General features: G+C 33.3%; 1 protein-coding gene across 2 annotated transcripts in view; it reads left to right on the top strand.

Annotated features, from left to right (window-relative positions):
* Positions 1-261: 261 nt before the first annotated feature.
* Positions 262-19,329, top strand: part of LOC140436986 (RIMS-binding protein 2-like) — a 404,098-nt gene continuing 385,030 nt past the window's right edge. Inside the window, exons 1-2 of one of the 2 annotated variants that reach the window (XM_072526193.1) lie at positions 262-335; positions 441-614. In XM_072526193.1, coding sequence (XP_072382294.1) covers positions 447-614 — 168 coding nt within the window. In that variant the 5' untranslated portion in view covers positions 262-335; positions 441-446. Of the gene's footprint in view, positions 336-440; positions 615-7,913; positions 7,990-19,329 lie in introns of those variants that run through there. The other variant, XM_072526194.1, reaches the window with a different exon arrangement.

The following is a 19,329-nucleotide window of genomic DNA, read 5'->3' as shown; positions in this document are numbered from 1 at the left end:
AAAGAACGGATTGCGCCAGGGAGACCCAATCTCCTGTATTCTGTTTAATTTGGCTTTAAATACGTATGTCACATATCACAACCACCGGCTCAATATGTAACAAATTAGTGCAAATCCTTGCCTATGCTGATGATATCCATATTGCTGGGAGAAAGGAAAACGTACAATAGGTAACTCCTATCTCCAGGCTTCCCACTAAAACACCGACCTCATAGGTAGAAAATTTATTTTACTATTTACCAAGAACCTGTACGATGTAGTAAACAATATTTCAAGTAAAAAAGTAGCTGAGATAATTTTGAACAAAAATTAGCAGTTTATGTGTATAATGAACGGTAATATCAATAAATATTTTGAATTCACAATTTAGTCTTCGAAGAATATAATATTTGTTATAAATATGTGACAAATTTAAATATAAATTAATTTTTCTCTTGTAGAAAAATATGTGCTTATGTAGTCGAAAAACGATAAAAAACTCCACATATATCTGGGAGTTAAATGGATTTGCTAGATTTAGGATTTGCTTCGCACAATGGTGGCATGGGAAAGAACGAAAAACCATGGTTTATAACGTTTCTCAAGCATTTATTAGTTTTCCACCAGAAGAAAGGGTAAGGAAGAAATATTTTAAAAGCTTTTACAATCAGTTATAGATTATGCAATATCAATTAATCAATAATTTATTGTATCTAAAAAACATATTTCTCATTAGAAGAGAAAAGATTTGTGCCATTTTACTGTAACTAGCGTAGATTTAATGTACACAATTTATCATAATTCGTTTTGTCTTTATCCTTAGGCAGGGTCGGCTTCTCCAATTACATTTTTCCATAAGCTTCTATCTTAGACCATACCAATATCAATTCACAAATATGTCATAAATAATCGTCTGCCATCAGGTCTTCTTTGGTTTTCTTCTTCTACATTTTTCAAAACCTTCAACTCAGCAATACCCCACCTAGCGATAAAAACAAAGAGAATGATGATGATAAATATAACTACTAGATTGTAAGTAAAAAGTTAAATAGTAAAAAACAGAATTTTTTCCACGATTTGTGGCCAAATGCTATCAAGCACGGTAGTGCATTCATACTTTGCCCTACCCAAAGTTCGTTAGCTCTCTAGAGCAGTGATTCCCAACCTGGGGGCGATCGCCCCCCGGGGGGCAATTTGAGATATTTAGGGGGGCGATAGAGCGAAGACGACGATATGGGGGGCGACAGAGAAAAGGGGGCGATAAGGGGAGCGTTTAGCATCCGGAAAACGAGAAATGGGTAATTGAGAAAAATAAGAAAAGAGAAAAAAAATACAATACTTTCGATCGGATATCCATAGGATAATAAAAAGTAAATATATGTATACCAATGCAGGTAATAATAACACAAACATCTCGTCTAGTCACAGAGAGCTATGAATCATAATACAATTTAATTCTATACATTATCGTTATAATTATACATTATAATGAATTCTGCATTTTCCTTTGGTCGAGCTTTCGTATTGCGCTATCATCCGCACAAAAGAGAAAGAGAGATAAGGGATAAGAATGATGAGAAGTAGGTACCGCTCCTGCCGATTTGACTCGAACAAAAAGCGAACGGCCGAGGCTGTCGTCGCTTCAAATGCGGAGTCTTTCGTTCTCGAGTTTTGTATTGTGGTATATAAAGTTGTTTTGTTTCAACTGACAGTCATTGTGTTCAGTGAGTTGTTTTTTTAATAAAGATACTGTGATTTATTTGTCAAACTGTTAAGTCTGTCTTTCAATTTGGACATAACCACTTATCTTATCGAACACGAGGCGTCACAATATTAGAATCTTCCATATTTGAGGTCGTTAAGAGATTTTTTGAGGAAAAAGAGATTCCCTTATTAAATATGATCGCCTGTGCTACTGACGGCGCAGCAGCAATGACAGGACGCCATCGGGATTTATTGCACATCTGAAACAAGCAGTACCTGGAATTTTGTGTGTTCACTGCGTCATTCACAGAGAGCATTTGGCTGCCAAAAATTTGAGTGGGAGGTTGCACGATTCTCTTCGACTTGTCATAGATGCGGTAAATAAAATTAAAGCAAAACCAAAGAATGATCGAATATTTCGTACACTTTGTGAACAAAATGATGAGATATTTAATACATTGCTACTACATACGGAAGTCCGCTGGCTTTCTAAAGGCAATTGCTTAAGGCGGTTCTTCAGTCTCATGGATACTGTTATTGAATTTCCTTGAAGCGAAATATCATCGCTTACTTATCAGATATTTTTCAAAAATTATATGAAATGAACCTGCAACTACAGGGGAAGAACATAAATATGACCAAAGCGAAGGAAGTAGTCGGAGCATTCATTGACAAACTATACTTGATTGTAGTATTCATAACTGGTGAAACCTATCTAAGGGGGCGATCATGGGAAAAAGGTTGGGAACCACTGCTCTAGAGCATCACTTAGGCAGCACTTTTCCCCATGTCATGCATTTTTTGGGAAAAATTGTGTTAAAATTTGCTGTTTGAGCATGGTGTAAGTATATAAGTGTATTTGTTGTTTATGCGCGTGTGTATATGTAACTATATAAATATGTTATGTTCAATAAAAAAATCTACAGTTAGTGACATAGCTGCAGAGTTTCTTTGGTTAAACCTTGTTTACCATGGGACCTCGCCTATTAGTTATTGAAACGTACTATCTTATTCTTGGACGGATCTCTATCTCTATGGGATAGAAGCATGGACACTTAACGCGTCGACTGCTAAAAAGTTGGAAGCATTTGAAATGTGGGTGTATAGAAGAATCCTAAAAATATCATGGACCGAGCATGTAACAAACAACGAAGTCATGAGAAGAATCAACAAAAGAATGGAAGTATTGGAAACCATCAAGACACGAAAGCTGCAATACCTGGGGCATGTTATGCGTAATGAGAGATACAATCTACTTCAATTGGTTATGCAAGGGAAAATCCAGGGCGATGGATGGATGTCGATCGGATAGCCAAGCGGGCTGGGCGGCTGGCTTCTCCTTCGCTTCAATGCGAGAGATGTCAGTTCAAATCCCCAGCTCGGTGAATAGCAAACAAAAAGGCTAACGCAGTAGTTTAAAATTCTAAAATGAATCTGCGGATTAGTCTAGAATATGCTGGTATCTGATCGGCCTATGGTGGAGCAGTACGGCAAGAGATAAGGGCTTGCGGCTAGGTGATACTCCTCCATAGATCCCTACCGGAAGGGCGTGGAACGCCTAAATACCGGGTATATATATATATATATATATATATATATATATATATATATATATATATATATATATATATATATAATCCAGGGCAAGAGAAGTGTAGGAAGAAGAAGAATCTCATGGTTGCGTAACTTGAGGGAATGGTACGGATGCACATCAATAGAACTATTCAGAGCAGCAGCATCTAAGATCAGAATAGCCATGATGATTGCCAACCTCCGTCGCGGAGATGGCACGTGAAGAAGAAGAAGATGTTATTCTTAAGGTGTCTCTAGTGGAGGTTGGCGATGACTTTTGCAAATTCTTCTCTATCCTGTGCGTTTCTTATTTTTCTTTGGAGGTCCAGTCCTGTCCAATGTTTGATCTTATGCAGCCAAGTCATTTGTCGTCTGCCAGGACCAGGATAAGTTACAAGACAACTTATCGTCTTCAAACAATTAAAGTCAATTATAAAAAAGAGACGCATGTGTACAAATACCTTCAACACGAAAGACAAATTGAAAAGAACAATCAAACGTATGAGATACAGCGTAGAATAGGTTTGGATAAGCTGCTTTTGAAAGAGATATCGTCTGAAGAGGGACGTATATGAACAATATGTTCCATTACTGGTAATGGCATACGGAGCGGAGAAACATTAAGATTACCAAAACAGACGGCGGAAACTTTAAGAGTAGCACAGAGAGCCATGAAACGAGACATGCTCATGGAATCGCTAAAAGATACAGAGTTTCTAATCACACCATCAGATAAACAACGAAGGTCAAAGGCATACTAAATCATGTAACTAATATGAAATGGAGATAGGTAGGTCATGTGGCGAGAACGTCGAATGACAAATGGACTAGAAGAATATTATAATGGACGCGTTGGAGCAATGGCGTCAAAAATTGGTGGGAACTGGATAATGACAACCCAGAATCGAAACACATAGAGGAGCTTGGATTAGACCTATGTTTAAAAGTGGTCAGTAACGGCTACATGATGAATCACTTACTAATTTAGAATGTCCCTTGCAAAAATCATCCTAGGTTTTTGCAAGGGACATTCTAAAATCCTCTTGCTTAAAAATTTGGATTTAGGTTCCTCTTACTCTCTACTTCACTTTTGTACTTAAGCCCAGGGACTTCTCGGTGATGAAAAAACATACGTTCAAAATAAGTTTGAAAACGGATAAATTAATTAATTCTAAGAAACTTTTATTTTACATAATTTTTTCACCAAGTCAGTAGTTTTTGAGTTACTAGTTACTTTTTGAGTTGTAGCTCATGAAAAGTAGGTTATTTGTCAAATTTCAAATCGAATATTTTAACATAAAATAACCAAAATATGAAGCACGTTTCAGGGAAAACTCAAAAAATAACCTTTATTTTATTTAATTCAAAAAAAGCTTTATTTCTGTTTTTAAAAAAGTTTCTAGCATCAAAACTAAGCGAGTTACGTTAAAAACAAAGTTGGTCCCTTTTTTTTTGGCCAAAAAATTGTGAAACTCCCCAAATGAAATTAATGATTACCGCTTTACACTTTACTTTTATTATGTAGTATTATTTATAGGATCTTTAAGTTTGGTGGTTTAAAGTGCTTATTTTTAAAAAATTTGGTTTTAAAAAGTAACTTTTTTTAATTTTGAAAAAAATGCCTTTGAAGTGGATGGTAAGAAGTATAACCTAAATTTAAATTTCCATGCAAATCAGCGAAGACAACTTATTCAATGACATTGTTTTAGTTATAACTATACTAGGGGGTGAGATTCAGGTGTTAAACTGTGATAAAATCTTAAATTATGTCGTTTAATGTTACTTGACATTCATTCACTTTATTAAAAGATGATTTGAACTAATTACCCTCTTTAATTTACAATTATACGATTTCTTTCCAATAGGAGTAGTTTTCACCTCTTAAAAATAAAAAGCAACCAACGGCATAAGTCCAAAATTGAAGTAGAGGGTAAGTAGAACCTAAATCCAAATTTTCATGCAATTCGGTGGTGGCACTGTAACGCCGTATTACAACTAAAGCAAATATAAATGAGAGAATTAGAAACAAATGTATGACGTTAGACAGAAATATAGTTATTAGAAATATAGTTATTAACTAGTTTAAGTCGTTGTTTTGAATTGTTGATAGTTGATTAGTTAATAAGCAAAAAAATATATTTTGCATAATCTTCACAGTCCAATTGTCAAAGTCTTAGCTAATGAGTGTTTTTATTAATATTTTACACACCAACAATCTTAACAACTATTTTACTATTTTGATATCTTATTAAATATTAGCAAAATAAGTAAGATTTCACCTAATTTTTGTTGCAATTAATCTTCTTCTTTAGGTGTCATCTCCGCGACGGAGGTTGGCAATCATCGTGGCTATTCTAATCTTAGATGCTGCCGCTCTTAATAGTTCGATAGATGTGCATCCGTACCATTCCCTGAAGTTATGCAACCATGAGATTCTTCTCCTTCCTACAATTCTCTTGCCCTGGATTTTCCCTTTTATAATTAATTGAAGTATGTTGTATCTTTCATTACGCATAACATGCCCCAGGTATTGTTGCTTTCGTGTCTTGATGGTTTCCAATATTTCCATTCTTTTGTTTACTCTTCTCATGACTTCGTTGTTTGTTACATGCTCGGTCCATGATATCTTCAGGATTCTTCTATACACCCACAGTTCAAATGCTTCCAACTTTTTAGTAGTTGACGCGTTAAGTAACCATGCTTCTATTCCGTAAAGTAGAGTCGATAAAATATAACACCTTGCCAGCCTAACTCTCAAGTCTAATTTCAGTTCTCTTGCACAAAGTAACTTTCTCATTTTATTGAAGTTTGTTCGAGCTTTTTCCATTCGAATTTTTTTGGAGTAATCGTTGGTGTGATTGATTATTGTGTCAAGATAATTGTAGTTTTCAACTTGTTCTAAAGTTTTACCGTTAATTGTCAGGTTTTCATTATTATTTTGGGTTTTTGATATCCTAATAAATTTAGTTTTCTTGATGTTTATGTTCGCATATCTAATGTTGTTCATTGGTGTTACATTGACCTTTATTCCTGATGTTTCTCCCTCAATAGCTCTTTTCATAATTTCTTCAAAGTGTGCATTGAATAGTAGTGGTGACAATACACACCCCTGTCGCACTTCTCTTTTAATTTCGAACTCTTCTGATGTGTGTTCATTATTGCGTATGCGTTCCTGCTGTTTATAATAGATTTGTTATAATTCTAAAGTTATCGTATTGTAATTTTTTTGCTTTTAGGACGTCCATTAGCTCTTTTTGGCGGACTTTATCGAAAGCCTTGTTGTAATTTATGAAACAGACGTACATATCTTGGTTAACATCCAATTATCTTTGGGTTAGTACGATGAATGCAAAGAGAGCTTCACGGGTACCTACGCCTCTACCGAATCCAAATTGGGTTTTTTTAATATCCATATCAAGTATTTGGTAAATGCGTTCATAGATGATCTTTAAAAACATTTTTAGTGTGTGAGATATTAGGCTTATGGTGCGGTGGTCGGTGCATTCTCTAGCATTTTCTATTATTGTAAGGATATCAATAGGCAATTGATCTGGCCCGGGCTTTTTCCGTTTCTGGTGTTCTTTAGTGCATACAATATGCATTCCTGTAATTTCTATACTTGTTTCTCTGTACTCGAAAGATATATCTTGTAGGTTTCCTCTTTCGTCGTCTAAGAGCTCTTGCAATTAATACTTGGCTTAAAAACTCACGAATAACTCACAAATTAAAGAAGTTATAGAGAGAAGAAATAATTTCATTAGAGTACTAAAATACAGTGTGTTCTATTTAATAAAACTCAGAAAATCCTTATTTTAAGTTTAGACCAACCCTGTATATCAAAATTAAATATTTCGCTATGTTAATAATTATAGACAATAGTGGACGATATTAAAAATATTTTGAACATAAATATATTATTAATGACAAATCTCTACAATTCTACAGGGTGTTTATTTTCTTAGGAAATTAATAAAAAACGTAATTATCATTTAAATTACGTCGTATAACACTGCAAAACTTTATATTAAAAAAAAAACTAGAACTAGCACAAAAAAGAGTACAAAAATGTAAAAATATACAGAGTGTTCTATTAAAAAGGTAAGTTTGGCCTAACTTGTTAATATGAGTGGCCGTGTATATTTAAAAATATTGTTAAAGTAATAGCCCTACCTCTGCTGCAACTTTTACCTAATTTTTTTTTTGTATTTCTTACGACAAATGAGTAAATGAACTTCCTCGCACTAATGTCGCACCCTGTATATAAAAAAAGCCATTGAGTAGAAACATCACCGTGTGAATTAGAATAATAAATAATAAACATCTGAAACTAAGGAGCTGTTTATGTTATTAAAGTCCGTTGTAGGCAAAAACAGAGCAAAGAAAATTTCAAATACGTGTTTTAGACTCATATAATTATTAATATTATTTTTAAAATTATACCTTAGACAAATAGTTTACTCACAGCTTTATACCTTTCCATAATATCTTGCCTAATGCAGTCATCAACCCTTCATCCTAATCGTACTTTGCCACTTCCTCGGCAGATGCCGGGAGAATCCACTTTTCCGAGCTTTCCACAGCCGTGACGTCACCATGCCAGGTCCTCAAAGTAAAATCAATTGAGTCGCGCGCAAATTGATCATAGTGACCTAAATGTGACTATGCCGCCATTCTAGGGTACTTTCGTGTCCGTCCTTTCGGTTAAAATTCTAAAAAAATCATCAGAAAAACGGGGTAAGTTCTCAAAAAGAATCATTTATTTATAGTTTTTAATATTTTATAAAAATATTTGTCGATGTTGAGTGGTTTTAGTAATTTGGAAAAGAGTTTTTTAAACAGATGATATCGTGGAATTTCTTATACATAGACTTCTGTCATTTTTGTTGAGGTATCATCAATTGGTTTTTAACAAGAAAAATTAAGCTAAATTTAGCGATGCGTGTTACCCTTTAGTGACGCAAGGGTAAGTTTAATAGATGTAGCTGACGATTTAATTTAAAAACATTTTAAGATTCAAGTGACAGATGAATCAATCACCTCTTGCTCTTGCGATGTATAAGTAGATGTAGCTAATAAAAAAGTGATAAAGTTTCTTGGGGATACTTATTATTGGAATCCATTTTTATATGTTTTATGTGATCCTTAGAAGATACGATAACGATACCTTCATAAACTTGTATCATTCTTTTTATTATTGTTCAAAATTTATAGATACTTATATGGAGTGTCTTATAAAATAAGAAGGACTTATATTTATATATTTTTTGTTACTATACTGAAATAATTCACTAGAGAACATATTTTAGTTATAGTGGCCAGTAATGTTATATCAAAGACGGATAAACAAATCAGTCTGTTGAATCAACGCTATTTGTAGATGCATTTTCCTTAGCATATTGATTACCGAAATATTTGTTCCAAATATTTATTTAATTTGAATTGTGATTTCTTACTTGTTCTAGGATATTAAAACGTGATTTTGGTGAATTTTGGTTAACATTTTAATTTTATGTAAATAATAAATATATGACTCTACTTCTGTAAAGGAATAAAATATTTCTGGGATATTTTTTCTCAATCAACTTGTGTCGAACATTTCTTTACTCCAGAAACATCCATCGACATTTTTCCTTAGGATCTATCCTTATGTTATTCATATAGTTGTTTTGTACTTTTTTATTAATTGTGATACGTTTTGGACACATTATTCAATGAAATAAAGAATCTTTATTAAAAAATTTCATTATCACATGCCTACAGCGAACATTGTAAGGGATAGGCTATTTCCAAAGTAGCCATAATCTTATGAAATCATTTAAATAATAAGGTACCAATTTTATCCTTATACTATATATTACAGTTTTAGTTTAGCCTGTACTATTGCCAATTTATCTATCTAGTCTTCCTCGAGTTTTTGTTTACATTATCTTTCCTTCTCAGTCTTGCTTGTCCTTCTATTTTCCATAGGAATTAATAATAGAGCGTTCACGGCCTGGGGAAAGTAATTTTCATTTGCTCTTAAGAAGTATCTTGCCTATTACAGTCTATTTATTTTTATAAAGGATATAACATCACTGTCATCTGCTATTTCTTTATATTTGTTATAGTGAGTAAAGTTACATCGCTTTTGTCCAGATGCACTTTTTACAGATTTCACTAAATATTTTTCTTAATATATTTCTTCCTCTTCATGTACCACGTCCTTTCGGAAAGTTGGTTACCATCAAAGCTATCTTAATTTTACTTACTGCCACCCTAAATAGCATGCTTGTATCATCATATCTTTCGCTCCAAGATAAGAGGTTGATTTGCATCTGTTTTAAAAATGGTCTATGTTTCCGAACCATAACAAAAACAAATCTCAGGGCTCAATTTTTATATATATCACCTTTATTCGTGACTTCTAGTATTTCTTAGTTGTTTCCTTATCCCTATAACAAACAAATCTGATTGAATTTGGGTAATTTTATAATAATGAAATGTTATGAAATTTAATATGCAATATGGTATTTAATACGAAAAACCCATACATTCATATCACAAAAGAAAACGACTGACCTTTGCTGATAAATCGACAATCTCTACAAACGTAAAATTTTTTCTCCCTGTATTGTGTTGTAACCAAAAGAACTCGTCCACGTTCCCCAACAATGTGTTTCTGCTACTCTGCAATTCTATTCTCCTTCTTGTTCATTGCTTCCACAGTGCTCGTTCCTATCTTCTCCTGATGCAACTCTTCACCTTTTCTCTTTTTTAAATCGCTTCTACTTTTTATGACGCAAGGATCTCTTTTCGACTCGGTGCCATAAATTCAAACAAACTTTTTCTCGTTACTTACACAACTGGTCACATTAGACTCCAAGGAGTTTTTAAAAGAACTGTTCTACTTGGTCTATCACCCGTTCCACTATTCTTCTAATACAACTTGTAACTTTTAACACAACCTGCGGTACTTTTCCAACACACGGTCTTCAAAACTGGACTTCTCCTTTCGATCGAAAAAACACAACTTGCGGTACTTTTCCAACACACGGTCTTCAAAACTGGACTTCTCCTTTCGATCGAAAAAACACAACTTGCGGTACTTTTGCAACACACAGTCTTCAAAACTGGACTTCTCCTTTCGATCGAACAAACACAACTTGCGGTATTTTTCCAACACACAATCTTCAAAACTGGACTTCTCCACACCAGGAGCACAGAGAACAAACACCACTGCCAAAATCTACTCATTCATTCTAGACATTGACTCGTTCTCCCCTTCCATCATTATTTTTCATCCAAACAAAAAAAAACGTACCATATAATTTACCAAATTCAACCTTTCTTGTAATTCTAAAGAAATTCTCAAACTTTCGTATTTTTTTGTTCTTTCTGAAGTTCCAAGAATAAATATAATTGCTTATACCTTTATAAGCACAACTTTAATTCTACACTTTCCAAAAATTGTGTAATCTATTTTTAAGAAACTAATACAAAACTATATTTTAAAAGCTGTCTACTTTATACAATATATATACGGGTTACTGAATTTTCCATCCTATAAATGGCCATCCAAATAATCTTTTATTGTTGTGACACCTTACTAAACATTCCCATTTTGGCGAAAACAATTTCTTAAAACTATATATATATATATATATATATATATATATATATATATATGCTGTCACTATTTTTCCGGGTTTGACTCCGCGTTGTAAAATGCTGGTTTTCTTGAAAACCATTGTTTTGGCGACGTTTCGGCAAGGTCTCACTTGCGATTCTCAAGCCTGGTGGAACTACTTCTCGTCGTTACTCGATTAGTACTGGTTCCACTGGATTAGTACTGGCACCAGTACTAATCGAGTAACGACGAGAAGTAGTTCCACCAGGCTTGAGAATGGCAAGTGAGACCTTGCCGAAACGTCGCCAAAACAATGGTTTTCAAGAAAACCAGCATTTTACAACGCGGAGTCAAACCCGGAAAAATAGTGACAGCACATATAGCTCCCGCGGAAACCTCAAAACAAACATATATATATATATATATATATATATATATATATATATATATATGTTATATATATTGTTATGATATGTAAAATCGAGAAAAATATTGGTTTGTTTAAAAATATTTCAAAGTTCAAAAACATTAAAATAATTCAGATAAGTAGGATAATATCCAACAAACATTTCGGAGAAGGAAAGTTATTAAATTCTTGGATTTTCTGTACTAAACAAAATGTAAGCTTTGCATAAATTGTTTCTTTGTTATACTTGAATGACCCGCATAATTTTAAGTGAAATCCAAAAGACAATTGAAATACATTAATGCAGTGATTAAAGACAATAGAAGGGATTATAGAAAGAGGTTTTTGTTAGTTTTTAAGAATTATAGAAAAATATTATTTGTAAATAAGTTTTAGGAAATTTATAATTATAGGTAAAAATTTGTTTGTTATCGAAATGAAAAAATGGGGGAATTGTGACGAGTTTTGATTGGCGGAGATTGAAAAAGGTGGGATAAGTATGTAGGAAAAAGTTTAGCGAGATGGAGGAGAGAGAAGAGGGATGAGTTGGTTTTCCAAGTCTGTAAGAGGAACAGTGTGTGTTCTCTGGTGTGGTTCCCAAGAAGTAGCAAGCAGTAGTGTTGAAAGTTAGTGAGTTTTTGTAGAGTTAGTGTATCTGACAGAAGCTGAAGCAGCAAAATATTGTAAGTCATATTTTCCTACTTATATTCCAAGAGTCACTGTTCAGGCCAACGAGAGATTCAGTTTATCGTAAAGAGAAGATATTCCAAGAGTCATTTTTCACTCGGGCCAACGAGAGATTCAGTTTATCGAGAGGAGAAAGGCTATCATAATTTGAATGATTGTTGCTTTTGAAGGAGATCATTAAGGACGATATACTTGCAACAATCTGTTGTAAGATTGCTGATTACATAGGGAGCGGTTGAGAGGAGATAATACAGTCTACAAGGAACAAGGATTTGGACCACTCATCATCAGAGAGAGATATTTTTGTTTTCTGCAGTTTTTCTTTTCTTTTATTGATAACACAATTTTTACACGTAATTTAGAAAGGATATAAATATTTTGATTAGGAGAGTTAGAATAGTTTGGGATTTTGAGTTTTCAATTAATATTGTTTGTACCATTAATTTTGATTGTTCATGTACGGAGAACAAAATTTTGAGAATCCTTATATGAGATTTGTTTATTGAAAACTTTTGAGTGTGAATTATTTCATTATTTTTATTTCAATATATAGTGTTAGATCATATGTGTTTTTTATTATTCCGGTATTCTCTGGACCTTACCTTTCACATGTAATAGCATAGATATTGAAGCACGAATTTAACCCTGAGATAAAAGAATTAAAAATTGTGATAGAGTCATAATCATATCATCTAGATAATTTTAATTAATCAAAAAAATTAATTAGCTAATTATTGCTTGGCGCACCAAGACTTTAAATATCACAATAATATAGATATATATATATATATATATATATATATATATATATATATATATATATATATATATATATATAGAAATGTTTCTTCAACGTTGAGTTTCCCAAAAAAAATCTTTCTTTCGAAATAAAAGTTACAATTTTGAGAAATTCTACAAACTACTACATTTAATGATTTTAAACTTGACTATTGAAACATAATAATTACAATAATAATAAAAATATTGATTTCTTCCTATTTATAACGTCGGATATCGGAATCTGCTGATTCTTAATAGTAAGGGAGCTTATGGCTACATTTCTCCTCCCTCAATTGGTTGGGACTTCGTCCTCGAAGTTTTGGTTACTTCGGCTATCAGCTCGTCTAATATCTGGATCTGGGCAGGATGCAATTTTTCTCCAAATAGGATTTTGGAAATTCGTTTTCTTTTCCTAATTAGGAAGATTATTAGGAAAGCTAAAATAGTTAAAAATATTATAACAGAAGTGGTGCTCAGTCCTATTGATAATCGGAGTAGTACTTCTATGGTATCTATTGGTTGAATTTGGCCATGTGTCTCTGGGATTGTTAATTTTTCAATTTTCATCTCATGGTTTGGTATTAATTTTATTGGAACAATTTTTGGAATGGAAATGTCTTGAGACGTCTTTTTATTAAATTGGATGCCTTCAATCATTATGGGTACATCTGTCGTCAAGAGGCTGGTTGAATTAATTTCTATCTGCTGGATTCTCATTGGGTGAACTATTCCTAGCAATATGACTTTGCTGGTTTCTTGGAAAAAGTTCTCTGTGATTAATGTTTTTGTGCAATTATCTACATTTGGTATGTTACATTTGGATTGTACATAGTTGGAACAAACTATGTTATCGCCTTGTCCTATACAAGTGTCGAACCATTTATTATTTGTATAGTAGCTTGCAGGTGGCAGAATCATAACATGATCTTTGTTTGGAATGGGATAGATTTTATAGGTAGTGTAAGGAATTTCATGGAGTATAGGGATTTTAATTATTATGAGCATTGTATTTGAAGTTACACAAACTAAAGTTTTTGTTGACTCTATAAGTTCATAAGGGTGTTCATTACTATTGGGAATTGAATTTCTGGGATAAATTTTGAGAAGGTTCTCTTTAAGGTCTATTATTTCCTTTAAAGTGAGTAATTCTATATTAGAGATATTAAGTTCAGATAAAGTAATGGTTCTTATAAGTTTCATTAGAAATTCGTTTATATTTTGGAGATTTATTATCTCATTGTGTAGAATGATATAGCTGTCAAAATCAGCTGATAATTTGTTGAGTGCAGATATGAGAATTGAATTATCAGAATTTAGTTTTTCTAAAAGTTTATCGAATCTCGTGTTAAAAGAGTTTCCATAAGATATTTGGTTATTAAATTTTTTTATGATTTCGTTTTGTTTATTTTCTAAAGAGATTAGGTGTGATTTTAACAAGTCTAAGTCAGAGTCGTCTGGATTTCCAGTCACGTATTTGATGGCTGTACCTAGAAAATTAAAAAGTCCGCGTTTCTGTTTTCGCGTAATCTTGTGTAGATCGTCTTTTGTTTTTGTTTGTTCTTGTATGTGGGTGTATTGGGAGTACAGTAGCGAGATAGGTGCATTTTTGAAGTGATCTTTGAAATAGATTGTCGGACTAGCGTCAATACTGTCGGATAATTTGTCTAGTGGAATGTGAAGAAAATGTCTGTGATAGTGGGAGATTTCTCTTGATTTGCCTATCTCTTCAGCATAGTAACCATTATTCGGAATCTCCTGAATACTGAGTGGATGGACCAGGGCGAGGATTGTCCTGTGAAAAATTTGGGTCTTGAGTAGGTTTGTCTACATGTTTTCGTATTCGTTTTACATATTTAAGGTGAGTGCTCGTTAAATTTTGTTTATCTGTTTTACCGATTATTTTTGTTTTGTCTTGTATTTCTGGATGAATAGTGGAGAAAGGGGCTTGTAATTTGGACTTATGTTTTTTCTTAGAAACATATAGGGATTTTGTAAGGTCTATTTCCGGAATATCTTCGGCATTTTCGTTTTGTCTATCTAAAAGTTGTTGTCTTTTTTGTTTTTGTTTATTATATAGTTCTGCAATAAAGGGTTGAAGTTCTTCTTTATGTCTTTGATTAAATGTTTCGTATATCGGAAGATCAAAGTCGAAATGTATTTCTTCTGCATAGGGTCCGTACAGAATTGAGAAAGGGGAATAATCTGTGGAACTGTGGATTGATTGGTTGTAAATAAGAATGGCGTGTGTTAGAATGTCATCTAATGAATCATTTGGATTTTGGGCTTGTAAGGTCCTAAGTTTTTCAATAAGAGTTGAATGAAAGCGCTCTACTGGAGAGTTTGAGGAAGAATTGTTTACTGTTGTAAAATGTATTTCGATTTTGTGGATATTTAGGAATTCTTTAATGACTGCGGAATTAAATTCGGTGCCGCTGTCGCATACAATCTTTTTTGGATAATTGTGGTGCGAAAAGTAGTGTCTTAATTTATTTAGTATGGAAATGGAAGTTTTGTCGGTGAGCTTATAGCATTGATCGTATTTGGAAAAAAATCTATTATTGTGAGATACAGGTTTTTATTGCAGTGGAATAGATCGATATGTAATATATCAAAAGGTTTTTGACCTAACAACGGTCCCAATTGGGGAAGTTTATAAGGACGTCGTTCGTATTTATTTTTTAGGCAAATTTCGCATTTATTGATAAAATTAGAAATAGTTGACTGCATTAAGGGCTAATAAAATTTTTGTTTTAAATGTTTGTAGGTTTCAATTATTCCGTTGTGATTTTCTACGTGATATTTCTTTATGCATTCTATTTGTCGGTTTTCTTCTTCTATGTCCTGAAGTAGTATATTGCAAAATATTGCTTTGACTGTGGAATTTATTTTTTCTTTAAAATAGTTACAGATAAAAGGTCTAAATTCGTGAGGGATTGTTATTGCAAATTTTTGATTTGGTCTAAGGATATTTTGGAAGGTATTTGCTATTTCTGTTTTCCAATTATTTGTCAAAGTGACAGTGAAACGGTGTTTGTTAAAAATTCTTTTGTATTTAATTTCAAAATTATTTGACTCTGGTTTAAAAATAATTTGGTTTGAGGATAAATTAATTGGTTCAGGTGAAAGCTCTATTCCAGTGATAGGGTTCTCAACTGATGTATGTTGTGTGTTAGTACTGTTTTGTAAGTTGTAAAAATCGGCAAGGAAATCGTCAATGTCGAAATTGTCGGGTGGTTCAGCACATTCTGAACTCGGTGGTTCAGCACATTCTGAACTTGAGCTTAGGGCATTTATTTGGACTCGGCTAAGAGCATCAGCAACTTGATTCTCTTTGCCTTTTTTCTATTTAACTTCAAAATCATATTCTTCTAGTTTAAGTCTCCATCGGGCTAATCTAGAAGTGGGGTCTTTAATTTTGTAGATCCATACGAGAGGATTGTGATCTGTTTCTACAGTGAATTTTTGGTTGTATAAATACATACGGAAGTGTTTACAAGAATCTAGTATGGCTAAAAGTTCTTTTTCAATAGTGGAGTAGTTTTGTTCTGCGGAATTTAGAGTTCGAGAATAGTAGGCAATAGGGTGATTATTTTGAGATAATACTGATCCTATAGCTATATTAGAAGCGTCTGTAGTCAGTACAAAAGGCTTTTCGAAGTCTGGGTATTGTAAAACTGGGGAATTAGTTAACAATTGTTTGCATTTTGCAAAGCATTCTAAATAATTTGGATTGGTAGGGTCAATAGTTGCTCCTTTTCGAGTACATCTCGAAAATGGGGATGTTATTTTTGCAAAGTTGGATATGAATCTTCGGTAGTAACCGATTAAACCAAGAAATGATTTAATTTCTTTTACTGTTTTTGGTAGAGGATATTTTTATATAGCTTCGATTTTTGCTGGGTTAGGTTTGATTCCTTCGGTTGTCACTACGTGACCTAAGAAAGAAACTTCTTTCGTGAGAAACTCAGATTTGTCTAACTGAATTTTTAAATTATTTTTCCTGAAAGTGTCAAAAATAGTCGCAATATGAACTAAGTGTTCTTGCAGTGACTTGGAAAAAATATTGACATCGTCCATGTAGACGAAGCAAAACTTATGAATAAAGGGCCTAAGAATATTGTCCATTAACCTTTCGAATGTTGCTGGGCTATTCTTTAAACCAAAGGGCATACGTAAAAATTCATAGTGACCATGCGGAACTGAAAAGGCTGTTTTCCGAATAGAATCCGGATGAACTTCAATCTGATGGTAACCTTGAGCTAAATCTAATGTTGTGAAATAACTGGCTTTTCCTAAGTTATCCAGTATCTCATCTATCTGAGGAAGTGGGTAGCGATCACTTTCAGTATGATCATTGAGCTTCCTGTAATCAATTACTAATCTAAATTTTTTCTAACCTGAGGCATCAGCTTTTTTTGGTACTATCCAAACTGGAACTGAGTACGCTGAAATTGACGGTCGAATTATCTTATTATCTAATAAATTATTTATTTGTTTTTTTATTTCTTCCTGCATTGCTTTGGGATGCCGAAATCCCTTTACATAAATAGGATTTTCATCCTTCGTTTTAATTTCGTGTCTAACAGCTGACGTGAAAGTTAAATTTTTGTTTTCATCGTAAAATACATCTTTATATTTTTTGCAAAGATTTATAATTGTATACTTTTCTTCGGTATTTAAGTGCGAAGTACGGATTTTATTTTCATTAAAATGCGTCGTCGGAATTTTTACTATATTATAATTACAGAAGTTCTCAACTTCAATTCTCTTATTAAATTCCATAGGCATAGGTAAGTCGATAGTGTCTATAAAACCGTTTTTTGCAACGTGAATAGAATGGGGAATTTTGATACCTTGAAAGTGTCTTTCGCGCAATAAAACTTCACCATTATGAACGCTTACTGGAATTTTTTGGTATAAAGTTTCAAATGGAATGCTAACATGAGGATTCTCAAAGGTTAAAATATGAGTTGCGTAGCTAATTATGGCGTGGAATCTTTTCAGATCGTAAGTTCCAAGGAGGATATCAAAGTGCTGACTAAAGTCGGCGATTTTTACGTCGAATGTTTGTGGAATTCCATATTCTAGGAATAGTGGCGTCTTAATATTTAAGTCGTGCTTGGAAGTAATTTTCATTGACGTTAGCGAAAAAGGTTTCCGATAAATATGATTTTTATCAAATAGTTTGAGAGCTCGCGGATTTAAAATTGAATGGGGACCGCCGGTATCGAGTAAAACGCGTAGATGTGTTTTGGGTGTAACGAAGCAGGGTAACCCAGGGGAACTTTCGATATTATGTAGGTTTATACAGGGGGTGGATGATCGTCTAACGGGATGGCTTGAAAATCCTGATGATTTTCATCATGCAAATCGGGCTCTTGTTCGGATTCGTAATTTTCGAAATCATTTTCGAAATATTGGGTATCATTTGAGTCTATGTGAAAATTGTGGCTTCTATTAGTTGTAATTGTCATGGGCTGATGGTTTCTGGTTGTGGTAGTTTGAACACCGCTCATTGGAGTAGCAAAATTTGGTTGGGGTCGAGGAGCTTTATATTTATTTAATCTTTGTTGGTTGTTTTTTGGAACATTGTTTCGTTGGAAGTTATTGATTTTGTTCGTGAGAACTGAAATTTTGTCTCTGAGGAAAATTATAGTTCTGTTGTGGAGTGAAGTTAAAATTGGGCTCTGTGTTGTGAGTTGAAGGTTTTACATAATTTGAATGCATGGGTTGGAAGTTTGAGTGTGTGGGTTGGAAGTTTGTGGATCTTTGATTATTCGAAGATTGATAAGGTTTATTTTTGATTGGGGCCTTTTTGTTTTGTTGGCTCTTAAGGAAGTTCATGTATTGTTGTTGATTTTTGTGGTTATCGTAGGCAATACACTTTTGAAGGGCTTCTTCTAGGGAATTTAATTCAAAATGCGATAAGTATTCGCAATAAGGCTCGTTGATTCCGGTACAGAAAGTTTTGAGGGCAATGTTTTTGAAGTATGGAGTTTTAAAAGTGACTGTCGCGGGATTATCGTTTAGGGTGATGTGTTGGAGTAAATCGTTCAGATTTGTAGTTATTCTCTGATGATAATTGTCGTAGGATTCACTATGTTTTTGGACGGTGGTGGATAGTTGTGTTACTAATATGTCTTCGGAACGCCTGTCTCCGTATTTAGTTAATAACGCTGGACGAATTTATGTCCAATTGGTTTTATTAGAATAGTTTAAGAAATTTCTAGGTTCTCCTTTAATTCGAGATACGATATGGGAATTTAAGATAAATTCTTGGGACGGATTTAATTCTTGAGTCCCTAAGAAAACTATTAAATTATCTACTGCTTTGATAAAGGTGGAGAGGTTGTCTCCAGAAGAGAATTCGGGCAGAGTTGAGCAAAGGCTAGCAATATCGCTATTGGTCATCGGCATTTTGGAACGTAATTTAGATGCAGGCTTAGGTTTAGGGGTTTGTAGATTTCTTTTTATTTTTAAATTTAAATTGTCGAATAGTAAACTTAAATTTTCGATACTATTTTGGGAAATATTATTCAATGTACTCATAAAATATATGCAAACATGTAAAAATATAAATGCCAATATATATATA

The sequence above is a fragment of the Diabrotica undecimpunctata genome, chromosome 3 (genome assembly GCF_040954645.1).
Source record: "Diabrotica undecimpunctata isolate CICGRU chromosome 3, icDiaUnde3, whole genome shotgun sequence".
In the NCBI taxonomy this organism is placed as follows: Eukaryota; Metazoa; Arthropoda; class Insecta; order Coleoptera; family Chrysomelidae; genus Diabrotica; species Diabrotica undecimpunctata.
Note: the sequence above shows the minus strand (reverse complement) of the source record. Positions and strands in the feature narration are given on the sequence as shown.